Source organism: Callorhinus ursinus, unplaced genomic scaffold, assembly GCF_003265705.2.
Source record: "Callorhinus ursinus isolate GAN/ISIS: 27379988/994484 unplaced genomic scaffold, GSC_fseal_2.0 scaffold8, whole genome shotgun sequence".
In the NCBI taxonomy this organism is placed as follows: Eukaryota; Metazoa; Chordata; class Mammalia; order Carnivora; family Otariidae; genus Callorhinus; species Callorhinus ursinus.
In genome coordinates, this window is record NW_027397070.1 from 70,122,340 (window position 1) to 70,138,497 (window position 16,158).

A 16,158-nucleotide genomic window follows, 5' to 3' on the forward strand; every position below is an offset into this window, starting at 1 on the left:
ATATGTAAAAAACCCACAGGTAACATCATACTCAATGGTGAAAAACTGAGAGCTTTTCCTCTAAAGACATGGATATCCACTCTTGCCACTTTTATTCAACATAGTACTGGAAGTCCTAGCTACAGCAGTCAGACAAGATGCCTCTAGAAGAAATGAAATGTCATTTGCAGATGACATGATACTATCCATAGGAAAGACTTCACCAAAAAAACTATTAGAGGTAATCAATGAATTCAGTAAAGTTGCAGGATACAAAACTAATACCTGGAAATTGGTTGCATTTCTATACACTAATAGTGAAGTAAAAGAAATTGAGAAAAATTTCATTCAAAAATGCACCAAAAAGAATAAAATACCTAGGAGTAAACTTAACCAAGGAAGTGAAAGACCTATATTCTGAAAACTGTAAAACATGGGTGAAAGAAATTGAAAATGACCAAATAAATGGAAAGATATACCATGCTCATGGATTGGAAGTATTAATATTGTTAAAATGTCCATACTACCCAAAGCGATCTACAGATTCAGTGCAGTATCTGTCAAAATACCAACAGCATTTTTCACAGAACTAGTACAAATAATACTAAAATTTGGATGGCACCACAAAGACCCTGAATAGCTAAAGCAATCTTGAGAAAGAAGAACAAAGCTGGAGGTATCACAGTTCCAGATTTCAAGTTATAGTACAAAGGTGTAGTAATCAAAACAGTATAGACAATATAGACGCATAGATCAGTAGAGGAGCATGGAGAGCCCATAAATAAACCCATGCTTATATGGTCAATCTATGATGAGGCAGGAATATACAGTGGGGAAAAGACAGGCTCTTCAATAAATGGTGCTGGAAAAGTTGGACAGCTACGTGCAAAAACAGAAAAATAAAACTCAGATGGATTAAAGACCTACATGTGAGACCTGAAACCATGAAACTGCTAGAAGAGAACAGGCAGTAGTTTTGTTATTGGCCATAGCAACTTTTTTCTAGATATGTCTCCTAAAGCAAGGGAAACAAAAGCAAAAATAAACTATTGGGACTTCATCCAAATAAAAAACTTTTCCACAGCAAAGGAGACAATCAACAAAACAAAAAAGCAGCCTACTGAATGGAAAAAGGTGTGTGCAAATTATATGTCCTATGAGGGGTTCATATACAAAATATATAAAGAGTTTATACAACTCAACATCAAAAAAGCCACAAATAATCGGATTACAAAATGGGCAGAAGACCTGAATAGACATTTTTTCAAAGACATACAGATGGCCAACAGACACATGAAAAGATGCTCAACATTAGTCATCATCAGGGAAATGCAAATCAAAACCATGATGAGAGATCACCTTACATCTATCAGAATGGCTAGAATCAAAAAAACAAGAAATAACAAGTGTTGGCAAATGTGGAGAAAAAGGAACCCTTGTGCACTGTTGGTGGGAATGTAAATTGGTATAGTCACTGTGAAAAACAGTATGGAGGTTCCTAAAAAAAAAAAAAAAAAAAAAAAAATACAGTAAGATCCAGTATCCCACTAGGGAGTATTTGCCCAAAAAAATGAAAATAGTAATTCAAAAAGATACATGCATTCCTGTGTTTATTGCAGCATTCAATAACCAGGATGTGGAAGCAACGGAAGTGTCTATTGATTGACGAGTGGATACAGAAGATGTGGTCCATATACATGCAGTAGAATGGTACTCAGACCTAAAAGGGGATGTGATCTTGCCAGTTGTGACAACATAGATGGCACTAGAGAGTACAATGCTGAGTGAAATGAGTCAGAGAAAGACAAATACCGTACGATTTCACTCATGTGGAATCTCAAAAACATAACAAAAAGCAGACTGAGATCTGTGAATAGAGCAAACTGACGGTTTCCAGAGGGGAGAGGGGTGGGAAGATGGACAAAATGGGTGAAGGGGATGGGGGCACCTGGGCGGCTCAGTCACTTAGGTTTCAGCTCAGGTCATGATCTCAGGGTCATGGGATGGAGGCCCACGTCGGGCTCCACGCGCAGCACAGAGTCTGCTTGGGATTCTCTCGCCCTCTCCCTCTGCCCCTCTCCCTGCTCACCCTTGCACACATGCACGCTCTCTCTCTCTCTCTCTCTCTCTAAAATAAAATAAATAAAATCTTTAAAAAAAAAAATGGGTGAAGGGGGATGGGAGATACAGGCTCCCAGCCATGGAATGAATATGCCATGGGAATCAAAGCTTGAGCATAGGGAATAGAGTGAATAGCTGAACAGTGTCGTATGGTAGACAAATGGCGGCCACACTGTGGTGAGCACAGCATAATGTGGACTGTCGAGTTGTTGAATCACTGTTGCACACCTGAAACTAATGTCACAGTGTGTGTCAACTGTACTCAAATTAAGAAAGTCCTTCTCCACTTCTTTCTTGACAGAAGATACTCTTCTGTATTATTTTCTTAAAGGAGTAGAGTTTTGTCTTTCAAATTTAAGTCATAATCCACCAGGAGCTTATTTTTTATTTTTATATGTAATGGGATCCAATTTCTTCTTTCTTCCTCCCTCCCTCCCTCCCTTCCTTCCTTTCCACCCGTGGGTACCTAGTTGTCCCAGTGTCTTATATTCTAAAACACATTTTTCTTCGCTGTTCTGGAATACAGTTCTGTCATAACTCGAGAATCCATATATGCACATGCCAGTTTCTGGCCTCTGTTCTCTGTGGCTTGGCTGTGTTCGTTAATAAAGCTTTAAGTAAGTCTACCTACTTATTTCTGGAACAGCAAGTTGCCCCCCACCCACCCACCCCGTTGTTCTTCTCCAAGAGGGTCTTGGTTAGCGTTGACCCCTTACATTTCCTGTGCATTTTAGAATCCACATACCCGGTTCCGTAAAAGTCTCTGATGGAATATGGATGGGGCAGCACCGGGTCTGTAGGTCCGTCTCTTCATCGGGTGAATGTTATCCAGAGTCCTAGCGCATCTGTCAGGCCCAGTGGGATCTGGTGGGAGCTTCCCTGTGAGCTGGGAGAGGCAAAGGGGACTGCTCCCACCACATCCTGCCACATCGCTCAGGCAAGAGAAAGAACGCCGTCAGTCTCGGCAGATGAAAAGATGGTATTCACAGAAAAGATTTACAGAGAGCCATGTTAGAATTCATGAGAGTTGAGCAGGGTCGCTACATGCAGAAGTAATCCCCAGAATCAGTTTGTGTGCGTCACAGCAGCAGTTAGAAAATTAAACCTTTTTAAAGATGCCATTTACAGTGGCATCAGAACATAACAAATTCCACTAAAAAACATGTAACACATTTTAAGAGAAAATTATAGAACTTTATTGAAAGACATTTAAGGGGGCGCCCGGGCGGCTCAGTTGGTCAAGCGTCTGACTCTTGGTTTCAGCTCAGTTCGTGATCCCGGGGCCCTGGGATCGAGCCCCACGTCGGGCTCCCTGCTCAGCGGGGAGCCTGCTTCTCCCTCTGCCCCTCCCCTTTCTCCCTCTCTCTCTCTCTCTCTCTCTCAAATAAATAAAATCTTTAAAAAAAAGACATTTAAGGAAAACTTGAGTTTAAGGAGAAATATTCCATGTCCATGGATTGGAAGACTCAATATTGCAGAGACTTCCATTCTTCCCAAATTGATAAAGGGAATTTAAAGGGCCATGAGTGGTCAGGGTATGAACAGAACAAGGTGAAAGAACTTAGTCTAACAGATACGGAGTCTTGAGGCTCTAGACGCTGAGGCTGGTGTTGGTGCTGGGGAGGGGCATCCGCACAACAGTGGAACAGTCCATGCCTCTGCAGACACTTGATCTAGGACAGGGGGACGCAGGCAGCAGTGGGTAAGAAGGGCCATTTCAGAAATGGCACATAAATTTCCTTCTTCAAAAACAAAATAGTATTGCTAAACTTTTGTCTTCTAGCGGGAGAAATTTGCCGTCTGCCTTGCTTCCTCATATAAGAACTAGAGCTAAGTGGAACTCAGCACATATTAATAAAGAATCCCAGATTCACTCCATATTGTTAGTCATTGAATCCAACTTTATTCCCACGCACCTGGGACTAAAAATAGATGTATTGGAAAGACAAGATGACACCATAGCTGGTGGTTTGGTGCTTTCCTTTTGGAGAGATTGCTTGTTTGTCTCCATTTTATATGAGCTGTCTCCTGTCTGTGGGCTCACGACATGTGAATGTTCACAGACCCCCATGGGACCCGTGCGCCAGGCCTTTGAGAGCGCAGCACGAGAGCTCACAGAGGTGCTGTGGTTACACGGTGGTCGCTCTCCTTGGAAATCAAGCCGCGTCAGCTGCTTAGCAAATATTCTGTGAGTGACCACGAAGTGGCTCACAACTCATGAGTGTGTGCCTGTGGGGGGAGCATCTTTTGAGGTGGCATCCTCTAGGCTGACGGCTTGGGCAGTTCCGTCCTCTATTTCACCGGGGTCAGGGTTATTTGGGAAAAGCCATCACCTGGGTCCCGCCAGTGCCGGTTCTGCTGTCTTTGTGCAGCTCTCGTGCTGAAAGCCGGTTCTGTGGTGTATCTTGCAGTGTTCCTTTTCACCACCAAGATTTGTCAGGTGGAAGTGGGCTTGGTTGGCTTTTTTATTTGAATCCTTTTTCTACCCACAAACAGTTCACATGATTCCTCCTCCCGCGTAGCTACAATTTAGTAATTCAGCCTTACCAGATCATAGCCTACGATTTGGTGGTTAAAGTGTGTCATGCCAGGACCCTGCCCCTCCTGTGACTGAGGCACACGCTGATGAAGCTAGCTGTGATGTGTTTAGCCACTGAAGGCTCCCTTGGGAAAGCCTGCCATGGTCTCCAGGCTCGACCCCATGTGCTGGCAGCCAAGCAGGCTCAAGCACGCACCTCCAGTGTGTGTCCCCCTGTAGATTACGAAGAAGGAGGTTTAGGTACCTAGAAGTTCTGCCATGATGAGCGCATTCCCCGTAGCCACCTCTGGGGCCGTGGACGTAGACATGCTGCCCTCCCTAACGGTGAGGACCGGGAGCATGCATGAGGTTAAGAACGGGGCGCTCTCACCCTACGCTGATGGTCACCTTCATGGAGCAGCTCTGTCAGTTACAAATGACTGGCGTCCTCTTAGCAAGTACGTTTTTAAAAGAATGACACAGTCTCCTCTCTGTCTTCTTGGTGCTGTTTCCCGTGGGCTAGTGTCCTCCCTGCTCCTGTCTCCCTCCCGGTTTGGCATGAGTGTGTCCCTACATTTTGCTCCTGGGTATCTTTGAGGCTTTACCTTGAAACAATTGGGAAGTGTCCCAAGTTCACAATAACAGAGTCATGAGGACAGGGAAGGGGGGAACCTGAAAGATTTACACAGACCCAAGGTGTTTGTGATATTATGTGTGCAGAATGTAATAGCTCTTAACTTAATAACGAAGGGGCGCCTGGGAGGCCCAGTCGTCGGGCCCCCTGCTCCGCGGGAAGCCTGCTTCTCCCTCTCCCACTCCCCCTGCTTGTGTTCCCTCTCTCGCTGTGACTCTCTCTGTCAAATAAATAAATAAAATCTTAAAAAAAAAAAATAATGAAGAGTGTTCTCTAGCCAAAACTGTGGTCATCTCTTATTTCCCTCTTGACCTTAGCAGTTTTGGTGTAGTGTTGGGCTTGTCTCGGGCAGGCGTACTTCTTACCACCCCCCGCCCCCAGTTCAAGAGCCTGTCACTGGGGTTCCTGGCAACACCCACAGGCTGAGACTGAGTTTTGTCTCCTGGTGCCTCTTAGCTGTTAGTCCCTGTTAGGATCGGGACTTCATCGACACGTTCTGAAGCAAGTTTGTCCGTGTTGTTAGTCTGTCTGCAATTTAAAAGGACAGGAAGCCACTGTCACTCGTGGGCAAAATCCAGAGCCCATTTTTGTTTTTTATTCTGCTTCATGAAAGTAATTGTAAGGTTTGTGTCAAATGCAGGGTGGTGGCTCATTACTTAAGAGCTGGGCAGTCTTGAATACCCAAGCGTAATGTACAGCACTGCCGGGCCCGGTTGGTTTTATAACATTCGGTTCACGTTACATGGATAATCAGAGGAGTAGAGTCAAGTACAGGTCCAGCTCATGCCACTCATGCCTCTTTCTTCTTTCAAGATTAACAATACTAATTTAAAAGGTGTTTAAAACTTAAACCGTGAAGTTGTAAAAATAGCCAAATGAGGTTCTAAAAAATAGAGTTCATGAGGTTATAATCACAGGCTTCTTGGTAAACTATAAATGAAAATAGTACAGTAACACCTTAGCTGCTTGGTACCCTGGAAGAATTGACATAATTTCCAGAAAGTTGAAATTTTATTGCCTTTTAGAATTTTAGATAGAAAGCTTTAAAACTATTTTAGTCTCCTTTTTTTAAAAAGATTTTATTTATTTGAGAGAGAGAGAGTACACAAGCAGGGGGAAGGGCAGAGGGAGAGGGAGAAGCAGGCTCCCTGGGGCTCTATCCCAGGACCCTGGGATCATGACCTGAGCCGAAGGCAGACGCATAACGACTGAGCCACCCAGGCGCCCTCTGCTCTTCTTAATCGGAATAGATTTTAGTGTTTTTGGTGACAAGTTTGTCTTTAGTCTGAATGTCAGTTTTTATACTGTGTTAAAGGAGTGAATGATGCTTCCGGATGCTTCTGAGGTATGTAAGACTTGGTAGCACCCCATGTGACCCTCGCATGCCCTTGCTGAGAGTACACCACTGCGTCATATCTGTGCTCTGCCACTTAATGGCATGGTGGCCTTGGGCACGCTGTCTGAGCTCTCGGCGTCTGTCTGGGTCCTCATCAGGTGTCTCTTGGGGGGTAAACACAGGCTCCTTTGCTTTCTAGGGTCAAGAACACGAGAACGCCAGATAGGGTCCAAACATACAAGCCGTGACGACAAACTGAACGCATTAAGATGATTCTAGCAAACGGGAGGGTGAACAAAGGGTAGTGTGGAGAGGAAGGAAGTCAAGCGAAGAGGTAATTCGGAAAAGGAAACCTTTTCATTGGAAAAGGTTGGACCCAAACACTGTCGTGATGGTCACTCATTTAAAATGATTCAGCAGTCACTGAGCACTCAGAATGGTTGTGAACCAGGTTTGGGTTCCCATGGTCTCCTGAGTATCCCTTAGGCAGTATCTCCTAATCCCCCGTCCTGCCCTGTGCTGCTTCCGTGGGAACCGCAGTTTCCCACCAAATGCGTCCATTCAGATGGCAGTGCCTGTGTGCCTGCTGTTTGCATTAGGGGGTACGGAGAACTAGGGAACATAGTCACCTGGCCCGCGCCTTCAAGGAGCATGTGTGGGGAAGCAAGAAATACCACGCAGGATAGCTGACTGTTGAAAACAATAGCAGGTGCTCAGCGACTGGCTCAGAGCACGCACGGCACCTCATCCAGCCAGGAAGTAAGGAAAGGCCTTGTAGAAGGACTCTGAACAGGAAGTGGGCAGTTAGGGCAGGAAAGGGAAGGAGGAGCAGGAAGGGGACCCTCAGTGTGAAGGGGGTGACGACATGAGCTGCTGAAGGCAGGAAAGCCCAAGGCCCAGGGGCACGCACTGGGGTGCGGGGGGGGGTTGCAGTGGGTCTCAGCTTTGGGCTCAGGACCCCGTCACACTCCTAAAAATTATGTAGGATCCTGAGGAACTTTTGTGTATGCGGGCTTAGCTACCAATACTTACTGTATTCCAAATTAAAGCAGAAAAATAAAGTGTATATTTATTCATCCATTTAAACCTAATAAGCCTATGTGCTCCTTTGGCAGCACGTATGCTAAAATTAAAAATAATAAGCCACTTACATGTTAACAGAAATAACAGTTTTTATGAAAAGAGCCATATTTTATGAAACAAAGACAAATTTAGTGAGAGAGCGACATTGTTTTATATTTGTGCAAATCTCCCTAAGGTCTGGATTCTCCTGTCTGCTTCTGCATTCACTCTGTTGCCGTATGTTTCGGTTGAAGTGTATGAAGACACATGTTTGGGGAAAGGAGGAGTATCTTAATAGCCTTTTCAGATGGCTATGGACATTTTCTCGATATTACACCAAAACTTAAACGGGCAGCTTCTTGAAGTAATCTGCGGTGTAGAGTCTCAAATCGTGTAATGAGCTGTCCATACATTTTATTCCATTAAAAATCCAGTAGACTGACTTTCACTCCGAGTGGTTCACTTGCCCTTGAATGATACTGTAACACGATTTATTGATTACTTTGAAAATTCTGGTTCACTGAGTTGTGCAAATCTTCTGAGACATTTTGCAAATGTTGGACACATTTCAGTATATATATATATATACTGAAATATAATCGATCGATAAATCCCATTCCTTTGTGTCACCACCGAGCTCTTCACCCCAGGGAAGCTGTCAGACTCACGCTGGCATGTAGTTTTCCAGACTTCCCAGAATACTGGAAGATCGTGCAGAGCTCCTTCACTGTCCAGCCCCAAGATGACCCTCCAGACTTATTTCTTATCTCTCTTGTATCATGGTAAAGATCATGGGGGGATAAAAAGTGTAAATATGGATAAAGCTTTTAGTATGGTCCCTGGCCCAGACAAGCACTCACTAAGTAAAGTGAGTGTTGGTACTTACTATTTGCACTGTTTTTATACTGCTGTCCTCATGAAGATCACCAGGTGTCCTATGGGGTATGTGTTGACTGTGGCCCAGAATGAGGAATGAAACGTGCTGTGTGGAGCGCCAGGGTGGTGACTCATCTGACAAGCCTCAGACTGAGGCCACTAGCTCTGTGCTTGCCAGCCAGCCAGAGGACATCCATGTGCCCTTCCCTGTCACTCTCCTCGCCTTTCCTGCACCTACGTCCACAGGTGTTGCTGGTGGGAGGGTCTGCCCCCCACCCCAGACTGGGGCCTGTGGTTTGGCTCACCCCGTTGCCCAGCACAGTGCTAGCGTGTGATAACTGGCACTCAGATGGTATTTGTTGAGTGCACGAATGCATTTAGAGGGTTTATTTTGAACCGGACTCTCGATGTGGCTTCAGAGAGCAAATAGTATAGAAATTTTATCCTAAGAAGCATATGAGCTGAGCATTAACTAGCTGCTAGTTGTTTTTCTGTTTGGGGAATGTTTGACCTCTCTTCATCCCTACCCTGTCTCTCATCTTGAATCTCTATTAATTCAAAATAAAAATAGTAGAAGGCTTAAAAGTGCTTCACAGTCATTTTGGGTTAAGCATCTTTGCGATCAATATCCTTTGCTTTCTGCTTTTCAGATGTTCCTCCTGCTGATCAAGAGAAGCTTTTTATCCAGAAGTTACGTCAGTGTTGTGTCCTCTTTGACTTTGTTTCCGATCCACTAAGTGACCTAAAGTGGAAGGAAGTAAAACGAGCTGCTTTAAGTGAAATGGTAGAATATATCACCCATAATCGGAATGTGATCACAGAGCCTATTTACCCAGAAGTAGTCCATATGGTAAGTGATTACAGTTTGACCGGTGTGTCCCAGCCCTGACTTATAAACAGGGCTCTGATATCCTTAGCGTAAGCTGAGCCGATGGAGCCTAACCCAACACTTCCCTCAAAAAACCCTCCTGTTGCAAAGTGTGTACTTGAAGAATGAAAATCTTTGTAATGTGTCCAGTGTTATAGCGGTAACAGTGAGGGAAATTGGTACCTTCTGGGTCCAGTCACAGTGTTCTGTGTGTGTGAACTCATTTAACTCCCACGAGTACCCTATGGCCAGATATGTTAGAGTTCTCACTTGTATTTATTTCCTTACCCTCTTTAATGTAATAGTGCCGATTATAATTTAAAAGTAAACATGTTGTCCATACATTTGCAGGAAAATTCTAATGATGGGGCAGAGTTAAAATAGTGGTGGGACCAAGCTGGCATCGGGACAGGCCGCCCTGATTGGCCGGCATCCTCCGCTGTCGATGCCAGTGTCAGGATGGGCTGCCCTGATTGGCCAGCAGCCTCCACTGTCAATGCCAGTGTCGGGGCGGGCCGCCCTGATTGGCCAGCAGCCTCCACTGTCAATGCCAGTGTAAGGACAGGCCGCCCTGACTGGCCAGCATCCTCCGCTGTCGATGCCAGTGTCGGGACAGGCCGCCCTGATTGGCCAGCAGCCTCTGCTGTCGATGCCAGTGTCGGGGCAGGCCGCCCTGATTGGCCAGCATCCTCTGCTGTCAATGCCAGTGTCAGGGCGGGCCGCCCTGATTGGCCAGCAGCCTCCACTGTCGATGCCAGTGTCGGGACGGGCCGCCCTGATTGGCCAGCAGCCTCCGCTGTCGATGCCAGTGTCGGGACAGGCCACCCTGATTGGCCAGCAGCCTCTGCTGTCAATGCCAGTGTCGGGGCGGGCCGCCCTGATTGGCCAGCAGCCTCTGCTGTCAATGCCAGTGTTGGGACAGGCCGCCCTGATTGGCCAGCAGCCTCCACTGTCGATGCCAGTGTCGGGACAGGCCACCCTGATTGGCCAGCAGCCTCCACTGTCGATGCCAGTGTCGGGACAGGCCACCCTGACTGGCCAGCAGCCTCCGCTGTCGATGCCAGTGTCAGGACGGGCCGCCCTGATTGGCCAGCAGCCTCCGCTGTCAATGCCAGTGTAAGGACGGGCCGCCCCGATTGGCTGATGGCCTCTGTCACCCCGTGGTCAGTTCATTGTTGGTTTCGTTCGGCCCCCAGATCTCAGCCCTCTGCCGTCTTCTACTTTGCAGCCTGTTTCCAGGCCCTCTGCAGGATCCCATTTCGAACTCATACTGTTTGACCCTGAACTCGTTTTCTGTTGAGATTTTTTTGGAATTTTTGGTGTTTTATCCACCTTTGAAATTAGTACTCTTTGGTTATAAGGGAGTCCTTGTTGCTTGAAGTAAAATTTTATATCCTGATTTTCGTTGAACTTCTTAAGTTACTGATTTTTTCCCCCAAAGCTATATATTTCAGAATTGACTAATCTCATGAGCTAAAATATGTTTATTTCTCACTTTCATATGTTGCTTTGGGAAAAGAATTTGAAAGTAATGATCCTTTTTGTAGTTTTCACAATCTGTTGTGTCAGAAGTTGAGATCAACTTGATTATTTTAACTTGTTAACTCAGAGTTGAAAATTTACCAGCATGTGGCCAGCCCAAGGCTGCAAGGGCCACGTGGGTCCCCACCCCAGACTCTGCTTGATGAGTGTCCTGACTTTTTTCCTGTTCAGACTAGGAAAAATGGGAGAGTCTCTTTTTTTCATTCCTTAATTTCAAATCTCATTTACTTTGGAAGGTTTCCCAAATGCCAGACTCTCAAAGAACAAGCTAATATTTCTCCTAATACCTTCATAATTTTGTTGTTCAAAATACATTTTATAATCCTCCTGGAACTTTGTTTTTTTTTTATGGTACAGAGGAGGGATATAACTTTATTTTCTTGTAAGGTAATTAAAAAATCACTCATCTCTACATCATGTATTCCCTCACCCCCATTAATTTTTTTAAAAGATTTTATTTACTTGTTAGAGAGCACGAAGAGTTGGGGGCAGAGGGAGAAGAGAGGGAGAAGCAGGCTCCCCCGCCAAGCAGGGAGCCTGACGCGGGGCTCGATCCCAGGACCCTGGGATCATGGCCTGAGCCAAAGGCAGCCATTTAACTGAGTGAGCCACCCAGAAGCCCCTTCCCCACTCATTTTAAATGCTTCTTTATTGCGTATTAAATTTATTTTATCTTTAAATTAAATCCATTTATTAATATATTTTAATTTATAAGCACATCAATTTGTTATATTTTAAATCACATGGTTGGAAGGTTTTTCCATTTTTAAGGAGGGAAGAAGGGAGAGTCTGCAGAGCATGAGGCTGTGGTTGGCCTGGTTTGGGTCAGATGCCATCCCTGAACTGGAGCCCCGCCCTCCTGCTCAGGTCCTGGTCCCTTGCGTTCACATAGCAGGTGCATATTACCAGAACTACCCAGGATACTTAAAGCCCTGGAACTCTTTTTTAGATTAAATAGTCGTTAAGTTGTCTCCCTATTACAGTCGTGTCCTTACTGGGTTCTCTTTCTGCTGTCTTCGCTTTGTGCCTATCCCCAAAAGTTCAGGTTGGTCTCTGGAGTATTGGACAGTGGGCCCTCTAAAACACAGACCCTTACTGAGCATCCACTGTGGGCCAGGAACTTTTTAAGGGGAGGAAATAGAGTAGTGGACAGTATTCCTGCCCTCCCAAAGCTTTCCTTTTCATGGGGACAGGCATAAAGAAGAAGGAGTATGGTGAGAATGATAGTTGGCAGTGGTTTCTGTCCCTGTCAGAGGTAGAGAGTGGGTGCAGGACTTGAGTGGCCCAAGGAAGGCCTCCACCCCAAGCAGTGCCTGGACCCCGTGTGGCAGGTGGAAGAAATGGGGACCACTTCGCGGTTCCATCCGGATGCCCCGTGCTTTGCTGACCCCGGAGGCAGCCCTTAGCCAGCTTCCGTGAGCATTGCCGTGTGTGTGTGTGTGTTCAGGGTATTTTTAAAGACATTCATTTCCGCTTACTTTGAAGAATCCGAAGCCCTCTAGATGTTATTATGCTACTTCTTTTAAATACATTGCCTGTTAGACTGGAGTGCTATATGGTTTTTCTTAACAAATGTTTTAAGAGATAATTCATATACCATGCATTTCACCCATTTAAAATATATAATTCCATGGTATTTAGTATATTCCGAGTATTGTGCAGTTGTCATCACATCTCTTTTTATTTTTTAGAACACTTTCATCCCCCTAAAAAGCCCCATACCCGTTAACGGTCCCTGCCATTGCTCTCTAACCTGTGACCCCCAGCCTCTGGCAATCACTCACTTACTGCCTTACTGTCTCTGTAGAAGTGCCAAACCTGGACATGTCGCATAACTGGAATGATAGGATATGTGGTCTTCTTTCACTCAGCATAATGCTTTCAAGGTTCATCCATATTGTAGCCTGTGTCACTGGTTCATTTTATTGCTACATAATATTTCCTTCTATGGATACGTACCACGTGTTTGTTTATCCATTCATCGTCGATGGGCATCTGGGTCACTTCAGCTACATGGCAGTTAGGAGTAATGCCGCTGTGAGCATTCGTGTGCAGGCTGCCACGGGCACGCTTGTATTCCTTTCTCTTGAGTATTTACCTCGGAGTGGGGCTGCTGCATCCCATATTAACCGTGTGTGTCTAAGGTTTTGAAGAACGGCCAGACTGTTTTCTGTAGGGGCTGCACCCTTAGGCGCGCCCACCCGCAGGGCCTGAGTCCAGTTTGTGCACCTTGTCAACACTTGCCGTTGTCTGTTTTCTGGATGCAGCCACCCTGGGGTGGGGGGCGAAGCGGGATCTCCCTATACCTTTGGTTTGCATTTCCCCAGGGACCGACGATGGTGAGCATCTTGTTCACGTGTGCATAGCCTTCGGTCCTAGAGTGTAAGAGAATGTTACAGATCAGCCAGCCCATTTGTTTTCAGATTAAAAAACAACTTCGAAGAGATGAGACTGGAAAGGATCGCTAGCCACGGGGGAGCCCCAGGCATGGAGAGTCGCAGGCCAAAATCACATGAACTCCATTATCTCTTCATTTCAGTCATATTTTAAATATAATCAGCCATCTGTTTGTTTGTTTCAATTAAATTCTCTAGTTAATCTGCTTTTCAGGCCTTGGCATTTTTCTTAGAGTCAACACACCGATAGCAAAACCACTGTTTCTGCAGACACCATGTTGACGTGTCGTCACCCTCAGCCAGCCTGGTTATTCAAACAAACGTTAGTGAGCGTCTTCTCAAAACATAAAATGAGAAGCCCACTTAAAGGGAAACAGCTGACGGTGTTTGTTGTCAGTGACAAAGTTTGAGTTTTGGGGCCAGAAATGAATTTTGGAAAGTTCATGTCCATGAGCTTCCAGGGGCCGCAGGCTCTCCTGCTGAGGTCAGTGGTGGTAGGAACCAGCGGACGAAATGAATTCCCACCAGAAGGTCTGCCTAATCCAGGGAACCAGTGTTTTCCACATGTGCAATAAATGATGTTCCATAATCATTCGTGGGCCAGAGACCCATTCAAAGTGCAAGACACAGCATTGGATCTTGGTGCAGAGACCCCTCCTTGATAAGGAGCACCACCGTTTGCAGTACCACAGAAGCCCACGGTTATCCAAAAGGGCTGTTGAATACTCCTCCCTTCTCCCAACTGCAAACTGTAAGACACATTTTCTTCCTGTACTTCAACCAAACCAACATTCAGAATGTAGGAGCAGACATGAGAATCCAGTTCTTTTCTATTAAGCCGGACAGTAAAGAGATTAGCAAAAATGGAAAAAATGCCACTCTTCCTAAATTGTTGTTTGTTTTGGGAAATGCAGTTGACCTCTGAACGACACAGGTTTGAACCGGGAAGGTCCAGCTATACATGGATTTTTTTTTTTTTTAGATTATTTATTTATTTGACAGTGAGATGGAGAGCACAAGTAGGCAGAGCAGCAGGCAGAGGGAGAGGGAGAAGCAGACTCCCCGCCGAGCAGGGAGCCCGATGCGGGGCTCGATCCCAGGACCCTGGGATCATGACCTGAGCCGAAGGCAGATGCTTAACCAACTGAGCCACCTGGGTGCCCCAGATTTTTTTTATATATAAATACAGTACTGTACCATAAATGTATTTTCTCCTCAAGATTTTCTTAGCATTTTCTTTTCTCTAGATTACCTTATTGTAAGAACGCAGCATATGCCACGGATAGCCCACAAAAATGCATACTAATATTTATGTTATCAGTAAGGCTTCCGGTCACCAGTAGGCCTAATTAGTAGTTAAGTCTTCGGGAAGTCAGGAGTTACGTGCAGTGGGTTGACACCTCTAACCTGTGTGTTGTTCAGGAGAGTCACCTGTATTCTATGTGATGTGAGATTTTATGAAATAACTAACATTAATTGTTATGAAAAACCATTTTATATTTATATGTAATATATAGTATATATTTATATCAATATAAATGTGTATTTATATTGAGACAGTGGGCTTGTTATTTTTTAACAGATTCCTGGGGGGGCAGTTCTGGTTTAATTTCTAATACAGTCAACATCAACAGAAATTACTCCTAAACGAAAGCTCTTTGGGGTCCTCAGTAATTTTTAGGAGTTTTGAAGGGGTTCCGAGACCAAAGAGTTTGAGAACCGCTCTTCCAGAAGGGCACTGCTCAGGGGCCGCAGCATGAGCACCACCTGGGTGCCTGTTAGAAATGCCACTTCTCAGCCCTGTTCCCATGCGTTCCCCAGGTCATTCTTCAGCATACCAGAAGTTTCAGAATAACTTCCGAATAGCCTTCCTGCACTGCCCACTGAGCCCCAGTGACAACTCTGACCTCCCCTAGGCTGTAAATCACAGAAGAGAAAGACTGGTGTTGCTTTCCCATTTCTTCTTCTGAGTATGGCTGGTGCTTTTTGTAAGCTCAGTAGATGCTCATTCAGCGTGGAGCTTTCTGCAAAGACGAAAGCATTAAAACTAGACGTAGTGGTAATGCCACCTGCAGATCAGAGAAGGTTAGATTGGAGGCAGGATGAGCTGGGAGGCTCCAGGCACTTTGCATCAAACGGACCGCTCTAGAATGGCCCACATCTGCTGTTCCGGGTGAGGACCGTGAATGAGACACACTGTCTTCCCTGACACCATCACCCTTACTCACCCAGGAGACTACGTATATTCCAGAGGAGTATAACGCAAGCTGTTAATAGCAGCCACTTTTGGGTGCTGTGGTGACGCAGATTTTTCCATTTTACCATATTTTTGTAATTTTTACAACTTTTAATAATGATGACATACCACATTGTCATCATGAAAAATCAATAAATATGTTTTCTTCAAACACCACCGCTACCAAGCCTTGTATATGTAGTGAACAGTAATGCTGTTCTTACCAGGACGCATGCTGGGTTTCCAGGGAAGACGAGTCCATCCCGTCATTTTCATCTGTACTGCTTGTAAATGACCAGATAGTGCCTTACAAGTTTGTACTTTTATGCTTAGGGTTCAAGTCAGCATTTTCTATTAATGGCAAAGCAATGTTTCTTGGGTCCTTGGGAGAGGTGTCCTGCCCACAGCCCCAGGGTAATTGTCTTGTGCTCACTTCGGGGTTGACGTTGGATGCGCTCCTTCGTCTATTTTTACATCTGATATTTACAGTGTGTTCTGGAAAGCACTGCTTGCTGTAAGGGTGAAGATATTTTGGAAATGGGAGAGGAAAGCATGTAGTGAATAAAGGAGATAGTATATTAACCAGTAAA

General features: G+C 45.2%; 1 protein-coding gene across 9 annotated transcripts in view; it reads left to right on the forward strand.

Moving 5' to 3' along the window:
* Positions 1-16,158, forward strand: part of PPP2R5C (protein phosphatase 2 regulatory subunit B'gamma) — a 118,419-nt gene that overhangs the window by 65,772 nt on the left and 36,489 nt on the right. For all 9 annotated transcript variants that reach the window (XM_025869349.2, XM_073895896.1, XM_025869350.2 and 6 more), the window contains one exon: positions 9,177-9,376. In XM_025869349.2, the coding sequence (XP_025725134.1) occupies positions 9,177-9,376 (200 nt within the window). The remainder of the gene's footprint in view (positions 1-9,176; positions 9,377-16,158) is intronic.